The sequence below is a fragment of the Rhipicephalus microplus genome, chromosome X (genome assembly GCF_043290135.1).
Source record: "Rhipicephalus microplus isolate Deutch F79 chromosome X, USDA_Rmic, whole genome shotgun sequence".
In the NCBI taxonomy this organism is placed as follows: domain Eukaryota; kingdom Metazoa; phylum Arthropoda; class Arachnida; order Ixodida; family Ixodidae; genus Rhipicephalus; species Rhipicephalus microplus.
In genome coordinates this window covers 130,079,210-130,095,824 of record NC_134710.1, presented here as the reverse complement: position 1 = coordinate 130,095,824, position 16,615 = coordinate 130,079,210, and the positions used below count along the sequence as shown (strand labels likewise).

The 16,615-nt window shown below is 46.2% G+C and overlaps 1 protein-coding gene across 5 annotated transcripts; it reads left to right on the top strand.

Moving 5' to 3' along the window:
• The first annotated feature begins 762 nt into the window (after window positions 1-762).
• Window positions 763-2,640, top strand: LOC119176453 (uncharacterized). Of its 5 annotated transcripts, XM_075877708.1 has the most exons (4): window positions 870-1,278; window positions 1,765-1,980; window positions 2,154-2,269; window positions 2,469-2,640. In XM_075877708.1, the coding sequence occupies exons 2-4, from the start codon at window positions 1,907-1,909 to the stop codon at window positions 2,555-2,557; spliced, it is 279 nt and encodes a 92-aa protein (XP_075733823.1). In that variant the 5' UTR covers window positions 870-1,278; window positions 1,765-1,906; the 3' UTR covers window positions 2,558-2,640. The 5 variants fall into 5 exon arrangements, with proteins under 5 accessions (XP_037283635.2, XP_037283636.2, XP_075733823.1 ...); XM_037427738.2 differs by lacking the exons at window positions 870-1,278; window positions 1,765-1,980 and adding an exon at window positions 763-853 and having other exon boundaries at window positions 2,123-2,269; XM_037427739.2 differs by lacking the exons at window positions 870-1,278; window positions 1,765-1,980 and adding an exon at window positions 811-853.
• The last annotated feature ends 13,975 nt before the right edge of the window (window positions 2,641-16,615 follow it).

Genomic DNA, 16,615 nt, shown 5'->3' with positions numbered 1-16,615 from the left:
CATTCTTATACCAGCGCCTACAAAACAACCGTAAAGAAGCAGACGAACAGGTTATAGGTAGCGCCACCTACGGCGAGCGATTGAACGAGAGCGGGGACACGCGCTCCCATAGGAACCCCGCTATCTGAACAGGTCAGGAGTGTAGTAGGTCATGGTCCTAAAAGTAACAGCGTCGAAAGCATGACCTACTACACTCCTGACCTGTTCAGATAGCGGGGTTCCTATGGGAGCGCGTGTCCCCGCTCTCGTTCAATCGCTCGCCGTAGGTGGCGCTACCTATAACCTGTTCGTCTGCTTCTTTACGGTTGTTTTGTAGGCGCTGGTATAAGAATGCCTGCTTTCTGTGGTGAACTGTCGGCATATATGTGACTATTTCTTCCCATACATTGCTGGTCAAGTAAGCTGTTCAGTGCGCTTAAGAATTTATAGCACACTGGTTGACAAACGTGGAAACCCGTGGATTTACATGATTTTGGACAGCCTATGCGTTGTCGCGTGCATTTTATTGCAAAAAAAATTCTGAATGTCTTTTAGTATTATTATTTCTGGATATTTCTAAATTGTGGATCATAAATTCGCACTACGAGTGCTTTGTTGGTTAAAATTTGACTACAAAGAGTGAAGGTGACGTCAGCGAACAGGTGCTGCCTAGCGCCACGCCGCTCGTAGGTGACGGCCCTAGCGGCAGAAGGTATGAACTAGAACGTGGGCGCTGGAAGAGGTGCTCTCTGGGCAGGTCAGGAGTGTAGTAGGTCATGGTCGAAAGCGCCAGCTCCCGCGTGGGGCTTTTTGCGGTAAACTGCCGAGACGCGCCGCTGCTGGTAGGTGGGCATGTATGTGGGCACGCATGGAGGTGGGCACATAGGCACCATTATATTTTTGTTCTCTTCGGGCGGGGCCTCGCCTTGATGATTTATTTAGGTGTTCTGTGGTCTAGACACAGAACATCTACCAGCTACCTACCAGACTACATTCTACATTTTGTCTTTGTTGCGGCGCGGTGGCCTCCCTTTAATTTTGTTTTTTTTTCGCTCTCTCTCTGGCGGTGCGCCAAGCGCCGTTATTTCGCGGCGTGCGTTGCGCAGGTGTTCTGTGGTTGCGCTGTTTCTCTTGTGACCAGAGGTGCAATACGACGATGCACGAGCCTTTAGACCGACATGTGATCGAAAAGTACCTCTAAAAGTTACAGCATCTCAAAGACTGCTACTCTCACGGCTACCTGAAGTCAGGCGATGAGCTTAAGCTTTTTGATAGGCCATTGGCTGCCGTCAACGAGAGGTATGCTGTGCGGACCTCAAAAGACTTGACCAAGTCGTCCAAATGTGAAGATATACGAATTGCTTCTTAATGTATCGCTATGTGCTTTGATTTAGCACTCAAAAACGCAGTAGTAATTTCAGCCCGGCAGAACAAGTTTAAGAATAGTGCTACATTACAGAAATTATTTGGCGTTTTGTAAGATCGGCTTATTATTGTTGTGGTTACCGGTTCAGAGTTTTCCTGGCACCTATTTATTTCCGTTTGAGTGGAGCATTGTTGGGGTTTCCGGGCCATGACCCCAAGTGCGAAAATTATGATAAACATATTGGAACTTGCCTGTTGTTTTTCCGTGTCAGTCATGATGAGTTACGCGCACGCACGCTAATCAGCACTTAACTAACGCGTCTACTCCTGTGATGTTTACATAAATGTTTTGAATTCGAGGAAGAGACGCGCGTGGGCGTTTGTTTTGTATGCACATGTATGTACATTTTTTTTTTCTAGCAATCGTGCGCAACACGAGACACAGTGTGCAGTTGGGCTCAACTCCATGGCAGGCCAAGGCCGTGTGTGCCGTCCGTCGTCCTGGTAGAAGTGTGAATTAGCCGTGGAGGGCGCGGCATAAGTCTGATGTTGAACTCTGTATATGAGATGCTGGTGTACGTGTCACCAGCAAGCTTTTTGTCGTATTTGTTCAAAGGCCCAGCCAGACGGTAGCAGGTCTGTGCTGTTTTCAAGATGTTTCGTTTTAAAATAACATAGAGACGTCTGCATGGTTTGTAAATATACTCATACTTATTTTCGTTTAGGACAGCCATATTATTGTATGGTATTGTTTATTATTGTATTGTTTTTTTTGCAGCCAATGTTGCCTTCTCTATGATCCACTCTAGGTGTAGAATTTCTCTGGACAATGCACCGTTTCGAGTACTCAAGGAAACCGTCAAAGTCTGCATATTTGGAACGGAATACTATAAGAAGACTCCAGAGAAAAGACAAAAAGGATCTGGTATGTCTTATGGTTATGCGCTTGCAAACGTTGCAGTCTCGTGCAGATATCCAGCACCCTTACAATTCAAAGTTTGTGTATGGGAGTATGTGACTTCTTTTTTGTACTTGCCAAAGCCGCATTGTGTTGTAGTTGACTTGTGTGTTTTTAGAATGTATGTAAAAGGAGCAGAAATAAATGTTTTTTATTTAATTTACAGGACTCGAGTGCCACTGGCTGGCCGAAGGAGGCATACAAGATTCAAATGCCACTGTCTGGCCGAAGGATGAGCACAAGAAAAAAAAATGACAGCATATCCACGGGGTGAATCATGAAGAGTGGGGCGAAGCTCTTTAACATTAAAGATACCGCGGCCCACACCTCAAATGAAACTTGTGAGTAACGTGTCATTTAAACAATGTTTATTATTTTAAATGTCGCTCATTATTCCCAGTTTGTGGTTTCCTTTCTAAATTATGACCGCTTTATGGTCAAAGAAATGTACTGAAAGTGACCGTCTCTCTCCTTCTGTACGTGTGACGTCATTCCTGTTTTCATAAAACTCGCCTTTTATTTTATCACACTACAAGTAACGCCCTCTAGTATCATACCATCTTGAATTTTTCACCGTATATGCATTCGTTAAATAGTATGTTGAACCGCCCTCTACGGCTGGTTCAAGAATTAACGAGGGGTGGTTACATACCATAACGGGATGCACGAGCCACACCTTAAGGAGCTTCGCCCCTAAAAAAGTGAATAAATCTACAAGGTATAACAAAGAAGGTTCACAAGACTTTCGCTTTTACTGTGGAATGGCTATGTAGTGTGGAGCATACTCACGGCTGATAACACCATACATTGTATGTTTTAATAACATGACGGGCAAAAACTACGCAGCTCAGCATTGCTGTTCCATAATACTGAAAGTACATGTTATTGACCTTAATTTTAAAATATTAGCTAATGGATCGTATGTTGAAACAATTGCCTTCTTTCTTGTGCATACCTGTCCCTTATGCAACCTCATTTTATATCCCAATACACCTAGCATGCCATGGAAAAAGAAAAGGCTTTCAGTCTGAAACAGCTCCCCCAAGTCTGAAGTATCAGTATATATACCTAAAGCATTTCTCTAAAAAAGGTTCTTCTCATAACTGTTTTCGAAAATGGCCAGTTTGCTCAGCCTCTAATATCAGCCGCAGCTGTTGAAATAGTCTTGACGAAATTGCTGAACTGTGGGGTAACCATATTTCACATATTAAAAGTAAGCTATTAGTGCACTCTACACATTCTCTCAAATGTGGTTTATAGTCAATGCATATTACAAGCTCACTACTAAATATGTATTGAAGAAACCAGCAGACAAAGATGTACCAGCATCTTTTCAAAAGCTGCTGTATTGAAATGCTAAAAAGAAAGTGGAAAAGCAAGCACTTTCATAAAAGTACTGAGAGGATGGAACTTTCCATACAGTTTTATACGCATACATTGAAAACAGCCATATAAAAACATGTTTTTATGCAATCTATGAATTGAAAATGCAACCAACACGATACATTAAGGTGCCGGTTCCAGTGTCGCTATCCTGCGAGTAGTTCTGCTGAAGACACCAGAGGGCGCCGCTTAGTCAAGACTACAGGGACGTTTCAGGGATGAAACCAAGTGAAACTGCTACACCTGTGCTGGCGTGCCACACTGGATGAGGAAGGGGCGTGAATCATGGCGTAGCGGCACAGAAAAACGATGCCTTCAGCAGCGGCTTTCTTTTCGCCCCTTCAACGACCCCTCTATCTGTCTCCTTATCTGAAGACCATCGCTCACTGGTGCCTGTCTCCTGCGGTGCAGTAGTTTTCACGGGAGGAATCTCTCCGTTATATACAGTTATATACAGTGCTGGAATGCGAGGTTGCGGGACACTCTCTCACGGATGTCACATCAAAAGTGAACCATGAGACATTACATTCTTCTGTGTGCATACGCAAGTAATCCCCTTTCTGTTGCTGTCGTTTTGTCCTACCTCATTTACTGATGGCCATTATTCAGTTGTCATCTGCTTGTGCTCCTAAACAGCGGCCCTCATAAAAATTCTTTTCCTGTTTTCCATTTTTATACTTTCTCGAGTAAAAAGCTACCTACTCCTAGCACTGAATATCTCGTTGCGCACCCTGACACAAGCGATATATATACTAAAACTTTTATTTCTCTCGAAAAAGAATCGAGAGCAATATTTCGTAAATAGAACGTTATAATTATGCAGTAGCTATGATGCAAATAATTATGGACCAATAATTATGGTGAAAGCAAGTCTTTTATTTGCACTTTATAAATGATTACCAAATGCTTAGAAAAGTTCTCTTCTCGTGGTGGTGTCGGCTCCAAGCAGCCGGGTAGGAAGCAGCTAATGTTGCAAAGGATATTAGCAATCAGGCCGCATTTGTGTTAGAAGCCCAGCTGGCCACTTATTACATTGCGCGGCCCCACATGGTCTGGTTCACCACGACCAGAAATCCATGCCCATTGGGGACACAAGCTGGCATGTTCGATTTCGTCCGCTGTCATAAGCGCCTTTTTTTTTCCTCTAACACATGGAAGAAAGTGTATGGTCAAAACGTGAATATTTATAAAACCATTTTACAAGGTATACGTAAGTTTTCCACATTGGTTTCATTATGTTACGTGTTCGTTCTGAGTCATTTGTAACACATTTGGTGTGGGGGCTACTTTATTTTCTTCATACGTAACACCGGAAATGTAAAATAAATCGCATAACAAAAAGTGCTATGTCCTCCTAAACCGTCTCTCCCTACCCCACTCCAGTTAGTAACAACAGTCAGTAACAACCGTTGAAGTTCACAACAGAGCAAGAAATACGTCCGTATCAAATGTAATATTTCTGACCTGTGCCGTTCTTATCGCGCAGCTGTAGCTCAAGATATCGGTGAAACTATAAGGAGATGAAAAAAAAAAAAAAGTGGACAGGTAGGAAGTGCCCTTGTGCAAAATTTGCATTGAATTTTAGCGTCCTCCTTCTCACCCCTCATTATACCACACACTGTCTTGTTTTAGAAGAGAGATTATATTTGTATGCGTGTACTTTATTCACCGTGTAACCTAAGCTTCCGTATGTCCGAAAGACGGTTAGTTTGGCAAATTACGTTCTACTAAATGCGGCCGCTGTGACCTATGGTGCCCAACACGTGCCAACAGCATAAGCACCACAGTTTTCCCTGCTATATGTACCATCATTTTTTCATCAGAATTGAAATTTCAGCAGGTTAGTGTATGAATTTATGTTTCGGTTCATTCTTGCACGACATATGAACGAAGCTCAGGGGTGTAACCAGGGCGGAGGGTGAGGTGGTGCAACCGCCCCCTGAATTTTTTTAGTTTTGCATATGTATATAAACACCCATATATATGAAGGCACGTAAAACACGCAAAAGGTATATTTCTTGCTACGCTTCTGACGAGGCTAACATATGTGTTGCCAATGCCCGTGGAAGTTATTCCCCTTGTCAGAGAAACTTCTCTATTCGCCGCTATCTCAACAGCATTTTTTAAAATAAAGGCCATGACCATAACATGAAGAGTGATTGTTTCATCGAAATTGTCAGTAATTGATAGCAAGCTTGTACTTTCTAGGCAGTTATCTCAAGCTGTACAAAACGTGCGCGATAACAGTAGGGTCGAATTCACGTCAACCTTCCGGGACTGGGATGAGGGGGAGACATATCTGTACTCTGCAGAGTACAGAGTACTTAACTCTGTACTCTGCATCTCTCATGCATATTTCTAAACGCACACTGTCGGTATTACACCTAGGTCGTATTTCCTTCAAGTTCTTGAAGCGCATGCCAAGGTCGAAACATGGCCAATGCCAAGATCTTGCCATTCCCCTCTAAGTCTACTATACAAAATAGTTCGAATTATTTAAAGAAAATTACTTGTCTTACTGGCTAAAGCTTTTGAACGCATGACTGGTCAATTGAAATAACTCTGTGAACTAACATATTTTCTAGCAATAAGTTTAGTGAATGCAGTATATATGCTGCGCAAAGAAGGGCTGTCACGCAGTAAGCAAGAAAGGGTCATTATACGTTATCACGATTTATTTTGCACAAAAGGAACATCAGCAGCACTTGGTTACAGCCACGAAAGTATCGAAACATCACACATAAAAAAACAACCTGAGAGGTAGAAAGCATACATCCAGAGAAACACGAAATCATTCAAACGCCTTGCAAAGTACATATTTATCTATCTGTCTTTCTGTCTATCTATCTATCTTCAAATACTTCAGCCCAATGCAGGGCTGTGCATTTCATCTAGGCAAACTGCGGAGCCTCCATACTTTTTAAGCATGCTTCTCATGAATTCAGTCTGGAAGCAGAACAGTGACTTGTCTTCACACTCGTTGGCAATGCTCTTTTCCACTTTGTTCGAGTCGCTGCTACCCACGAAGCTGCACAATGCCTATGGCCGATAGACAATGGAGGATTCGGATTGCTCAGCACTGATCTTTTCACTAAGTATGCTAGAATTTTTTAAATCCACTGTGCTAAAGTGTTCTTCCCTAAGAACAGCTTGGATCTGGTTGCTTATATCATGATGTGCTGGGAAAATAGCCCTGGAGCTGCCATCGAGCTTTTCCTTGTTTGCAAAAATACATCATGCATGTACAGGCACTTCTTCACTTTTTTTATTGGTGCCAGTATGCCCTACGGCATCAGTTAAATAAAACGAAAAAGTTCTGTTTCTTGTATGAAAGCAGGAGTGATCGATGCAGTGGACTGTGTGTTCAGCGCGTCAAGTCAGGTGGTCAGCCGGGGTGGTGGGGGTGAACGCCGCCTAGGTGGCGAGTGCGAGCCTAGTGAAGGCCCAGACGGGTTCTCAATAGGTGATAGAGCGTCGCCTCTGTGGCTGGGGCCATGCAGAATGGACATGTCGTTGGGGGAGGCTGTGCACTGAGTGTCCATGTAGTCCGGATTGCAGGAGTCAAGGCGGCGCCCACACAAATCCTCCTGAGTGCAACCTCCTCTCAGCGAGTTAAGCCACCGGGAGGGTCTGATCTACGTGGAGGAATGAGTGCACACATGGAGCGCCTCAGAGTTTCTTTGTGCACAAGCAGGCTGTCCCTTGGGAACAAGCGAAGTAGAGGCAGTGGGTGTTGAACAGCCGCTGGCTGGCGAGTGGCATCTGCTTCTAATAGAGCCGGTGCAGACTGGCAGGTTCACAATACGCAGACAGGACAAGTGCATTAGTGAATCAGTCGGTGTACATCAGCGGCTATATTGAAGGAGCTGGTCACTTTTTGCAACTCTTGAACTGCCTGCAGGAGTCCGTATATACAAGCAATTCATCGTGTGACAAAGAATCTATTTTGGATATCATTACTGTTAACCCTTCCTGTATTGCAGTGAGCTCGGCTAATGCTGATCGGAACAATGCCTCTGTTACGCAGGAACATGGATGTTGAGTTTCAGGTAACGCGGGGCATAAGAGACTGGTGTGCTGAATGCAGTTATCGATAGTTGTGTCTACGTATACCGCTAGTGAGTATCTATGGTAGTGACAACGCCCTCCTGCGCCACTTGTTGCAGACTGGTCAGTGGTCCGTTATCGCTGGCCTGTGCCTTGAGCCATGGTGGAACTTCTGCCAATGGTGTGTCAGGCTGTGGCAGCGTTGAATTATAGTATTGAGCTAGATCCGCCGCCGTAGGAACAGCTTGACTCTTTAAATAGTGAACGACTCGACGCTAGTGTACAATTTCGTCAATGGTGTTGAGCTGCGCTTCCGCCTGGGAGGTCGCTATAGGTGTTATATGAGGAAGGTATGTAATTGCTCTCGTGGAATCTCGGTTGGCGGTTTCAAGCAAGTCCCAATCTCTCAATGTCAGTCGTTGAAACTGAGCTTGATAAACAAGCCAAGGTTGTAGGATTGATCGCACCAACACTCGGACCATTCGAGAACAGGCATCTCCGGTCTTTTGAGAGATGCGACGAATGAGATGGAGGGTATTAGCACTATTCCGCAAGCAGAGCGAACCCACGCAATCGCCCCGCTGCGGTGGTCTAGTGGCTAAGGTACTCGGCTGCTGACCCGCAGGTCGCGGGATCGAATTCTGGCTGCGTTTCCGATGGAGGCGGAAATGTTGTAGGCCCGTGTGCTCAGATTTGGGTGTACGTTAAAGAACCCCAGGTGGTCGAAATTTCCGGAGCCCTCCACTACGGCGTCTCTCATAATCATATAGTGATTTTGAGACGTTAAACTCCACATATCAATTAATCGAACCCACGCATTCGCAGAGTCAGATGCGTTCAGTTTGACCCCGAGCACACGGATTGTGGATACAGGAGTGAGGGCTTGGCCATTTAGGCTCAAACAAATCGGCGTCTGCAGAAGGCGACCTGGTTTGTCGGTGATAGACATGAAGCAGTCTTCGTGACAGACAGTATAAGTCCTATGCGCCCACACCAGTCCGACGTCTTGTCCAGAGCACTCTGGAGGATCTCCTGCTGGCGTTGCAGGTCTGGATGTAGTATCCACACAGTCAAATCATCCGTATACCGGAGGTAGAAGGCATCTGTAATGCGTGCTAGTTGCCACACGAGGTGAAATAGGGCAATATTGAAGAGTATCGGGGCCAGCACCGAGCACTGCGGTACACCCTGCTTTATTACAAAGTGTCCGGTTTGTTCTTTGCCTACTCAGATGCAGAAGGTACGGTGTGCTAGAAAAGACACCTGAAAGTCGCAGACGCAAGGCGGAAGTTAAAGCCTTTGCATTATGCGAATGATCGCAGAGTGGCCGATGTTGTCGTTGGCCTTATGAACGTCCATAGCGAGAAGGGTTCGAATGCTGCTTGATGTTCTTCCTACAAGCACCACGGATGTGAAATGATCTAGGCCATCTTCCGTGCCCAGATGCAGTCGAGAATCAATCTGGGCTGGATGGTACCAGGCGTGCTTTTTCAGCCACCAGGGGATGTGCGACACCAACATGCGTTCAAGAAGCTAGCACAACGTACACGTAAGAGCAATCGGCCGAAGATTAGAGAGGTTACTCAGGTGCTTTCCTGGCTTTCGTATCAGCACAACTTCAGCATACTTCCACGATTCAGACAGCTCTCCGGTCATCCAGACTGTGTTAAACGTGTCCAGCAGCCACTGCAGTGCTGTGCCATCAATGTTTTTTGAACACTTCATAGGAGATCCCATCTGGTCTTGGTGCCCTGCGTACTTTTGCCGTGTTAATTGCTGCCTGGAGCTTCGCCATCGTGTACGGCGCTTGCATGCCTTCGATGTCTGACGGACTGGGAGTCACGCTAACCTTCGGAGGCAGGTTACACAAACATTCGAATTGTGGTGGGTTCAAGTTGTAGGCTGAGAAAAAAGCCTCAACTATTTCTAGAGCGAACTGGCTTGGCGTGCATCCAGAAGAGAGACACGTACTGACCGCTGGGTCCGGCGTACGAGTGCCTAATTTCGTGCTCCGGAATGTTCGCCATATTTAGGCGGATAAAGATGATGGACCGAGTGGCGCACACCAGTCCATGCACCGTTCCCGGGCGAGACACTTCTTGCAGCGACGCGCTGCAGCAGTGAGTCTGTTGAGGGTATCACGAAGCTTAGCGGCGGCTGGATCTCGTTTTAAGGCTAGCTCTGCACGACAGCATGCTGCCCACAGACGCAGAATATGTAAATTTGGGGGTGGTCTGTTCTCCTCTACTCAGCTTGACTGCGTGGTGGCTTGTACAGCTGTGGGTAACACCTGCAATGAATCAGACGATGTATCAGCAATCAAGGCATTCAGTTCCTTGCGGAATAAGTCCCAGTTGGTTGTGTAGCATCGACGTCGGAGGCGGCACTGGTTATATGCAGCCAAACCGATTATCAACAGATGGTGATCACTCCCCCAGCAGTCTTGTTTTAGGTCCCATGAAACGTCATGCACGCCCAACCTCCACGAGAGATCGGGTTTATATGGTGGAGCACAGGAATTACCCACCAACGTGTAGAAGTGGCCGGGCCATCTAGAAGGACAAAGTGCGCATCTATAAATGTGTCTAGCACGATGTTGCCTCTAGCACTGGAAGAAGGGTAGCCCCACGACTGATGAGGTGCATTGAAGTCTCCTCCAACTAGCACTGGGCTCCCAGGGTAAATTTGACGCAGGTCAGTCAGCCACCCCAAACGCAATCGAGGAGGGCTGTCACTATACGGACACACGTAAATTGAAACCCCAATCACGTCAGTATGCGGTAGTCTAACGAGCGCTGGCACCACTTCTTGCCACTGGTTACACCACGGCAGCAGGGGAACTTGGGTTTGAGGGTATGTAGTCACAACATACACTGCAGCCTTGCCTGGAGGTCCCAACACATTGGTGCAGCGTCGGTCAAAGATGGTTGGGGAAGCATACACAGTGAATCCAGAGATGCGTGGAAATGCATTCGTTTCCTGTAGAAGCAGGCACCAAGTGGGGAGCTTCCCCAGCGTAAGGCGATAGCGAAGCTCGCCAACTTTATTTGCAAGTCCCCGGCAGTACCACTGCAGGATGCAGTGGTGGCGCATTGCTTTCGAAGGAGCGTTCATTGCGGTGGGAGGTTGGAAAGCAACACCTTTGACAGCTCTTGCAGTTGCCGGGCAGCGAAGTGGAGGAGCTCTGCCGGAGCCATCTTGACTAGTGCTAACACGATTGCAGAGGATGATTCAGACACACAAGCAGCGTACCACACGTCTGTACCGCGCATCGCAGTTGGTCTAGGGGGTCGAGTGAGATGGGTTCTGCGTTGAGCGAAGCGCTTGACTTCCATTTGGAGCTGCGCTATCTGTTGGTCAAGCTTCGCCAAATCGTCTGTCATTGTAACACTCAATTTAGGCGTGCTTGCAGCCTGCTGAACACGTTTTTTGCCTTGCTTGATGGCGTCACTGTACGGTGGGGCTTCATTGCAAGCATTGTCAGATTCTACCAATGCTGGTGTGTCCTCTTCAAAGGGGGACGATAGTTCAAACCGATTGCTAGTTGAAATGTCAGCATCCCTTTCTTTTTGCGTTACTGAACGCTAGCGGTGCTTGCGTTGGGGATGGGCTTTGAAAGCCTTCTGTTTAACTGGACAACTTTTGGACGTTATATCATGATCGTCCGTTTTGCAGAGCCCACATTTGTACGTGCGCATCTCAGCGGACTCCATTGGAAGTGTTTGCGTGTTGGGGACAAGAATCTCATCTGTGACCGGTACGAAAACACCGATAGCAGTGTACCACACCAGGCTTGTACACATGAAATTGCAGGATGCATCCATAGTATGTAATGCAGCTTGGTGACGTTCGAGGACCTTGGAGAGTGACCAGGCATGTGCGTCCACGGCCCATATAACGAGCTGTTACGATCTTGTGAGTGGAGCAGATTAATATCGCGACAAGGCCCTCGTGCAATTCCCCTGGGTCAATCCCAGAGACCGCATACCGACGCAAGTCCCAGCCAGAACTCAAGTACGCTTGCACTTGCACAGTACAATCAGCTGTGACTGGAAGAGTTCGCAGTTGGGTGAGGTCGTCAGCATCCGCTAGCAAACGCACCCATACGGATACGTTGTTGGTGGGATGGTACATGGAGAAACCTTGAAATGCGGTGGTTTTGATGCAGGCGTCGAAGGTTGACTAAAGGAGGCGATTTGACAATTTTGATACGTCAAAACACTCACGTGGTTTTACGACGACCTTGTACTTAGACTCGGTTCCAGGCGAGGCAAGAGCTGCCGGAGAGGGGCATTCCCGCTTGCTTGCCAGTGTGGCTGAAGGAGACAAATCATCTGCATCCATTTGTGAGTCAGCCACGTGTTTCGCACTGCATTTTGGAGCGGAGACTGCTTGTGATGGCTGCATCATAAACTCCCCTGCAGCCGTCGATACTAATTCACGTGAAAAATGCGGCAGCCTTGCCGCCGCCAGATGCAACCGGTAAGACGCCGGAACTGTCCTCGCAAACATCCCACGCACAATATTGAAGCGAATGGTGCCAAGGGTGGTTAGTCCAGGTCGTCGATGGTGTCCGGGAGAAAAGAGCCTGGGGTGACCCCACAGCTTTGTCCAAGGTGTCCGGCAGGTCTGTCCTTAGTTGGTGGGGCCAGATAGCTGGGCGTCATTGTGTTGAGCCAGGGCGCAGACAGTGCGGGACTGCCGGTGGGGCGATAGTCGCGCGAGCCGTCGCTATCAGTCGATATTCACGAAGCTTCAAAATGTGTCCGTTCTCGTCAGCAGCACAAATGTGACTCCTTTCCTTGTCAACATTTGAATTCGCTCAGCAATGTTCCTGTCCATATTTTGGCTAAAAGCTTCAATGCCCTCAAAACCATGATTACGATGGGAACTGCACTCGCCAATTGTAAGGTGTACTCGCGTCTCTTTGGTCACAGTCTGCTGCTTTGCATCAAGAGCCTCCTGCAGCTGCTTGGCCTTGTCTGCTTTCAAGCGACCCTCTCTTATTTGGCCTCATGGCTGGGGTACGTCCACCTAGAAAGTAGGCATTGTCACATATATTGAGCACACTTTACGGTTTAACAGTGCCCTGCCGCGGTAGTTTAGTGGCTGAGGTACTCGGCTGCTGACCCGCAAATCGCGGGATCGTTTCCCGGCTGCGGCAGCTGCATTTTCGATGGAGGCAAAAATGCTGAGGCTCGTTAAAGTACCCCAGGTGGTCGAAATTTCCGGAGCCCTCTACTACGATGTCTCTCATAATCATATGGTGGCTTTGGGACATTAAACCCCACATATCAACAGTTTAACAGTGTGCGGAGATGAGGACAAAGTGAAGATGAGAGAGAAGACAGCTCTGAAAGAACACAAAGTTCATTTCTACTTTTCCATTACGGTACACACTTTTTTTTTCTACTTCTCACGTGCACACATGTGTGTGTGTGCTTGTGTGTGTCAGTGCAATAGAATAAACATGGTTTAAGAACCAGGCCCCATCTCCCAGTAATCATAGCGACACACACACACACATACAGACAAAATAGTGTAAATAGTGGCAATAAATTCAACTTTGATATGCTAAATGCTGTCTTCTGTCGATTCATCGCTTTGTCCTCATCTTGTAGCGCTGTTTTAAACCATAATGATTATCAACCAACTAGCCCGAACAAACCTGTTTTAAGCAAACATTAAGTATATAATGTGCCCCACCTTTTTTGTCTGTACGGTGCACTAGGGTCAACAGGAAAAGCTGATATTATGAAGTTTTAGCGGACCATTTTTTAGCCCTGATAGTGATACCATAACGATACACAACGTGTGTGCAAGACTATCAGAGGGGAGAGGAGGCATCGTTATCAGATACCTATACTAAAACCCCTCAGTATCAGCAGAAGTAGACGCAATGATAGTGGACATCTGCCACAATCTTTTCACAAGCCACTTCAAGGACAATGTATAATCTTTTAAAACTGCTTGTTTTTCGTTGGTTTGCACAGACCTAACTGCCATAAAATAACCGACAAATATTTTACAGCGAAAGCTGTTAGGAGATCGCAACTCGCGTTACGTGCAGTTGTCCGCCGCTGCCACCGGTGTCCGTAACCACATCGCGCGAAATTGTTTAAAAAAAACCTAGCACCAATGACACGTGGGCTCGAACCCGGGTCTGTTGGGTGCCAGCCCAGTATTCTATCTCTGAGGTATGCTGGTGCTTGTGACTTGTTGCCAAACTTGCCTTAGGCAGACTTGATGTCGGGAAAGCAATCACATTAATACTACCTGTAAAGCATTTCAAAACAACGAAAGCACAACGTCGCGAAATTCGAATAGCGTAACGAGTGGATCGTCCAAGGCTCCAACCCATTACAAAAGCTGTTGCGCATACCCACTTCAGCCATAATTTCTTATCGTCGTCAGCCACTGCATAAACAATTGGCACCAAGTTCCTTGCAAGTGTTTAGCGGATAACACACTTCTCAGAAGAATGACGAAAAATAGCGTAGCGAATGCCGGTCTACTACCCCCCCAAACTTATTAATGCTCTAGTGGGTATCAAGCAAGTGTGCTTGCATTAGTTACCCAATGAGTGTTTTAAAGAGGCTCTGAAAGGCCGCTCTTCTAGCTTTTGCTGTGACTGTGCTGCGCCTTCTGTGCGAGCCTGGCGTTGTTTTTTTTAGTTGTGGTTGCATATTTAGTAATAATCTGAATACAATTCAATTCATTTCAAGGTCATTATTGCTGCACAACACTTCTTTGTTCCTGGAAGATGCATTCGCTTCTTTTCGTACACCCCTTTTGGCCAGTCAATGATGTTGGAACCCTGTGAATGAAATCAAGAACATTGATTTCTGGAGCAAACCTGAAGTAACCTAACCTATAGTAACATAATCCTCCCATCCCCTTCCCATGTGTAGGGTAGCAAATGAGTTATACAGGTCTGGTTGGCCTCCCTGGCTTTCCTTCTCTACCACTCTCTCTCTCTTCTTACACTGCCTGCACGTAATCATTAAATAGTAAGGCTTCTGGATACCTGCACGAGACTGAAACGTTTGCAACAGGCCCGTAACCAGGATTTTTATTCAGGGGAGGAGAGGCGGGTACTTGTTGAAGGCCATGAAAACCCTTAATTTTATTATTTATGCTCGGCAAAACACCCAACTTCATTTGAACTTGCCCCCCCCCCCCCCCTCCCATCTGGCTGACTGGCTATGAGCCTGGTTTGCAAGCGCATAACCATAAGACATACCAGATCCTTTTTGTCTTTTCTCGGGAGTCTTCTTATAGTATTCTGTTCAAAATATGCAGACTTTGACGGTTTCCTTGACAACTCGAAATGGTACATTGTCCAGAGAAATTCTACACCTAGAGTGGATCATAGAGAAGGCGACATTGGCGAAGCGCCGACCATTCGAAGGATACCAAGATGGCGGCGATCGGTGGCGCGAGAGATGAACACTTGCTTTGTGAATATCGGTGTTTTTGTGCGATTTTGAGCCTCTTTCTCGCCGATCGCGCTGACAAACTTACTTTTTTCGGGCATTTTGGGATGGTTTTCAGCCAAATCGGTTTGGTACGGCATAGAATAGGCACTGCAGATGCCGAAATTAGTGATTACCAAAAATCGATTTTTTTCGCTGTTTTCGCAATCTGCTCCCCGTGTACCCTCTTAAAGGGAAAAAGAATAAGATAAATCTAGTTTTTGTTCACTAAGTATTACGGCTAGGTGGCTTTAGCCGCCGTTGAATGTAAAGGGTACAGCCATATCAATCCGTCCATCCACCATCACTGAGCAGACGCATTTTTTTCGCTGCAGGTAGGGTGGCTCACTGCTGGTTTGTGCTGCTTACTCCCTGTGGTGTGTTGTTTTTTCTGGTTGCTAAATTGCGGTTCGCGTCTCTAATTATCGCCAGGTCATCTAACTGGCCTCAACTGGCAAAAACAATGTCAATCAAGTAAGGTTTGCATCGTTTATTGCGAGTGTCTAAGCCGGTACAACCGATATATGCATGACGATAGTTACAGCGCGATAACAGAACGACGACAACGGGACAAGAAGGAGACTTTCTGTTCTCGTGCTATAACTACCGTCGTGTCATACCAACTAGCCCAAACCGCCACACTTCTACGGTATATAAGTCAGGTTCGAACAAAACAAGTCACTCATACATATCAAAAACTTTAACCCCTGTGTGAAGACTCTTGAAAGCTAACAAGCATTCGCATATAACTGAACACCGAGATCGCTAAATGAGCGTCGCTCTCATTGTGTTGTGGCGCTCGAGTTTAATAGCGTGGCTTCAGAACAATGGTCTTATTGTGCCATCAGATGCGGCGCTTGCCAAGTAGTGTTGATCATGAAGTGAATGCATGATGTGGAATCAGGAACGAAACTTGCACATTGCCGACAGATAGCTTGCACAGTGAGAGCAATGTAGTTTTGCTAAATTTGTTACGTAAACAACCGGGAATTCGTGCAGTTCTGAACCTTCCTTGCTCTACAATGCTAAATTGAGTACTTTACAGTTGCGCAATGTCGTGTCATGTTGATATGGTAGACACAAGTTTTTAATTCTCAGCCGTGAGCCCATATCATAGGTAATATGTATTTAGGTGATCGGTATAACAAGTATTTCAGGCATGTTATTTTTATTGTTACATCTAAGTTACACAGTTACTACAGCTAGATTTATTGCCGCAAGTAATGATCGGTCTGCTGAGTATGCAGTGAACATGCATGCTAAAGGAACAGAGTTATGAAGTGGGTGCTTACAAATCTAAAGGCCCACTTCTAGGAAAATAAGCTTTAGGCATGCATTGTACATTTTCGTTGTTTGTACATCTTTGTTGGCACTTATACAGTACACTAAACAACTGCCCAGCTCTGAG

What these genes read in the sequence shown, in the direction of transcription:
- LOC119176453 (XM_075877707.1), top strand. Translation starts at nt 1,233, where the DNA reads ATGAGCTTAAGCTTTTTGATAGGCCATTGGCTGCCGTCAACGAGAG. An exon ending in TTGGCTGCCGTCAACGAGAG is followed by an intron (nt 1,279 to 2,122) that starts GTATGCTGTGCG and finishes TTTTTTTTGCAG; the next exon opens with CCAATGTTGCCTTCTCTATG. An exon ending in GAAAAGACAAAAAGGATCTG is followed by an intron (nt 2,270 to 2,468) that starts GTATGTCTTATG and finishes TTTAATTTACAG; the next exon opens with GACTCGAGTGCCACTGGCTG.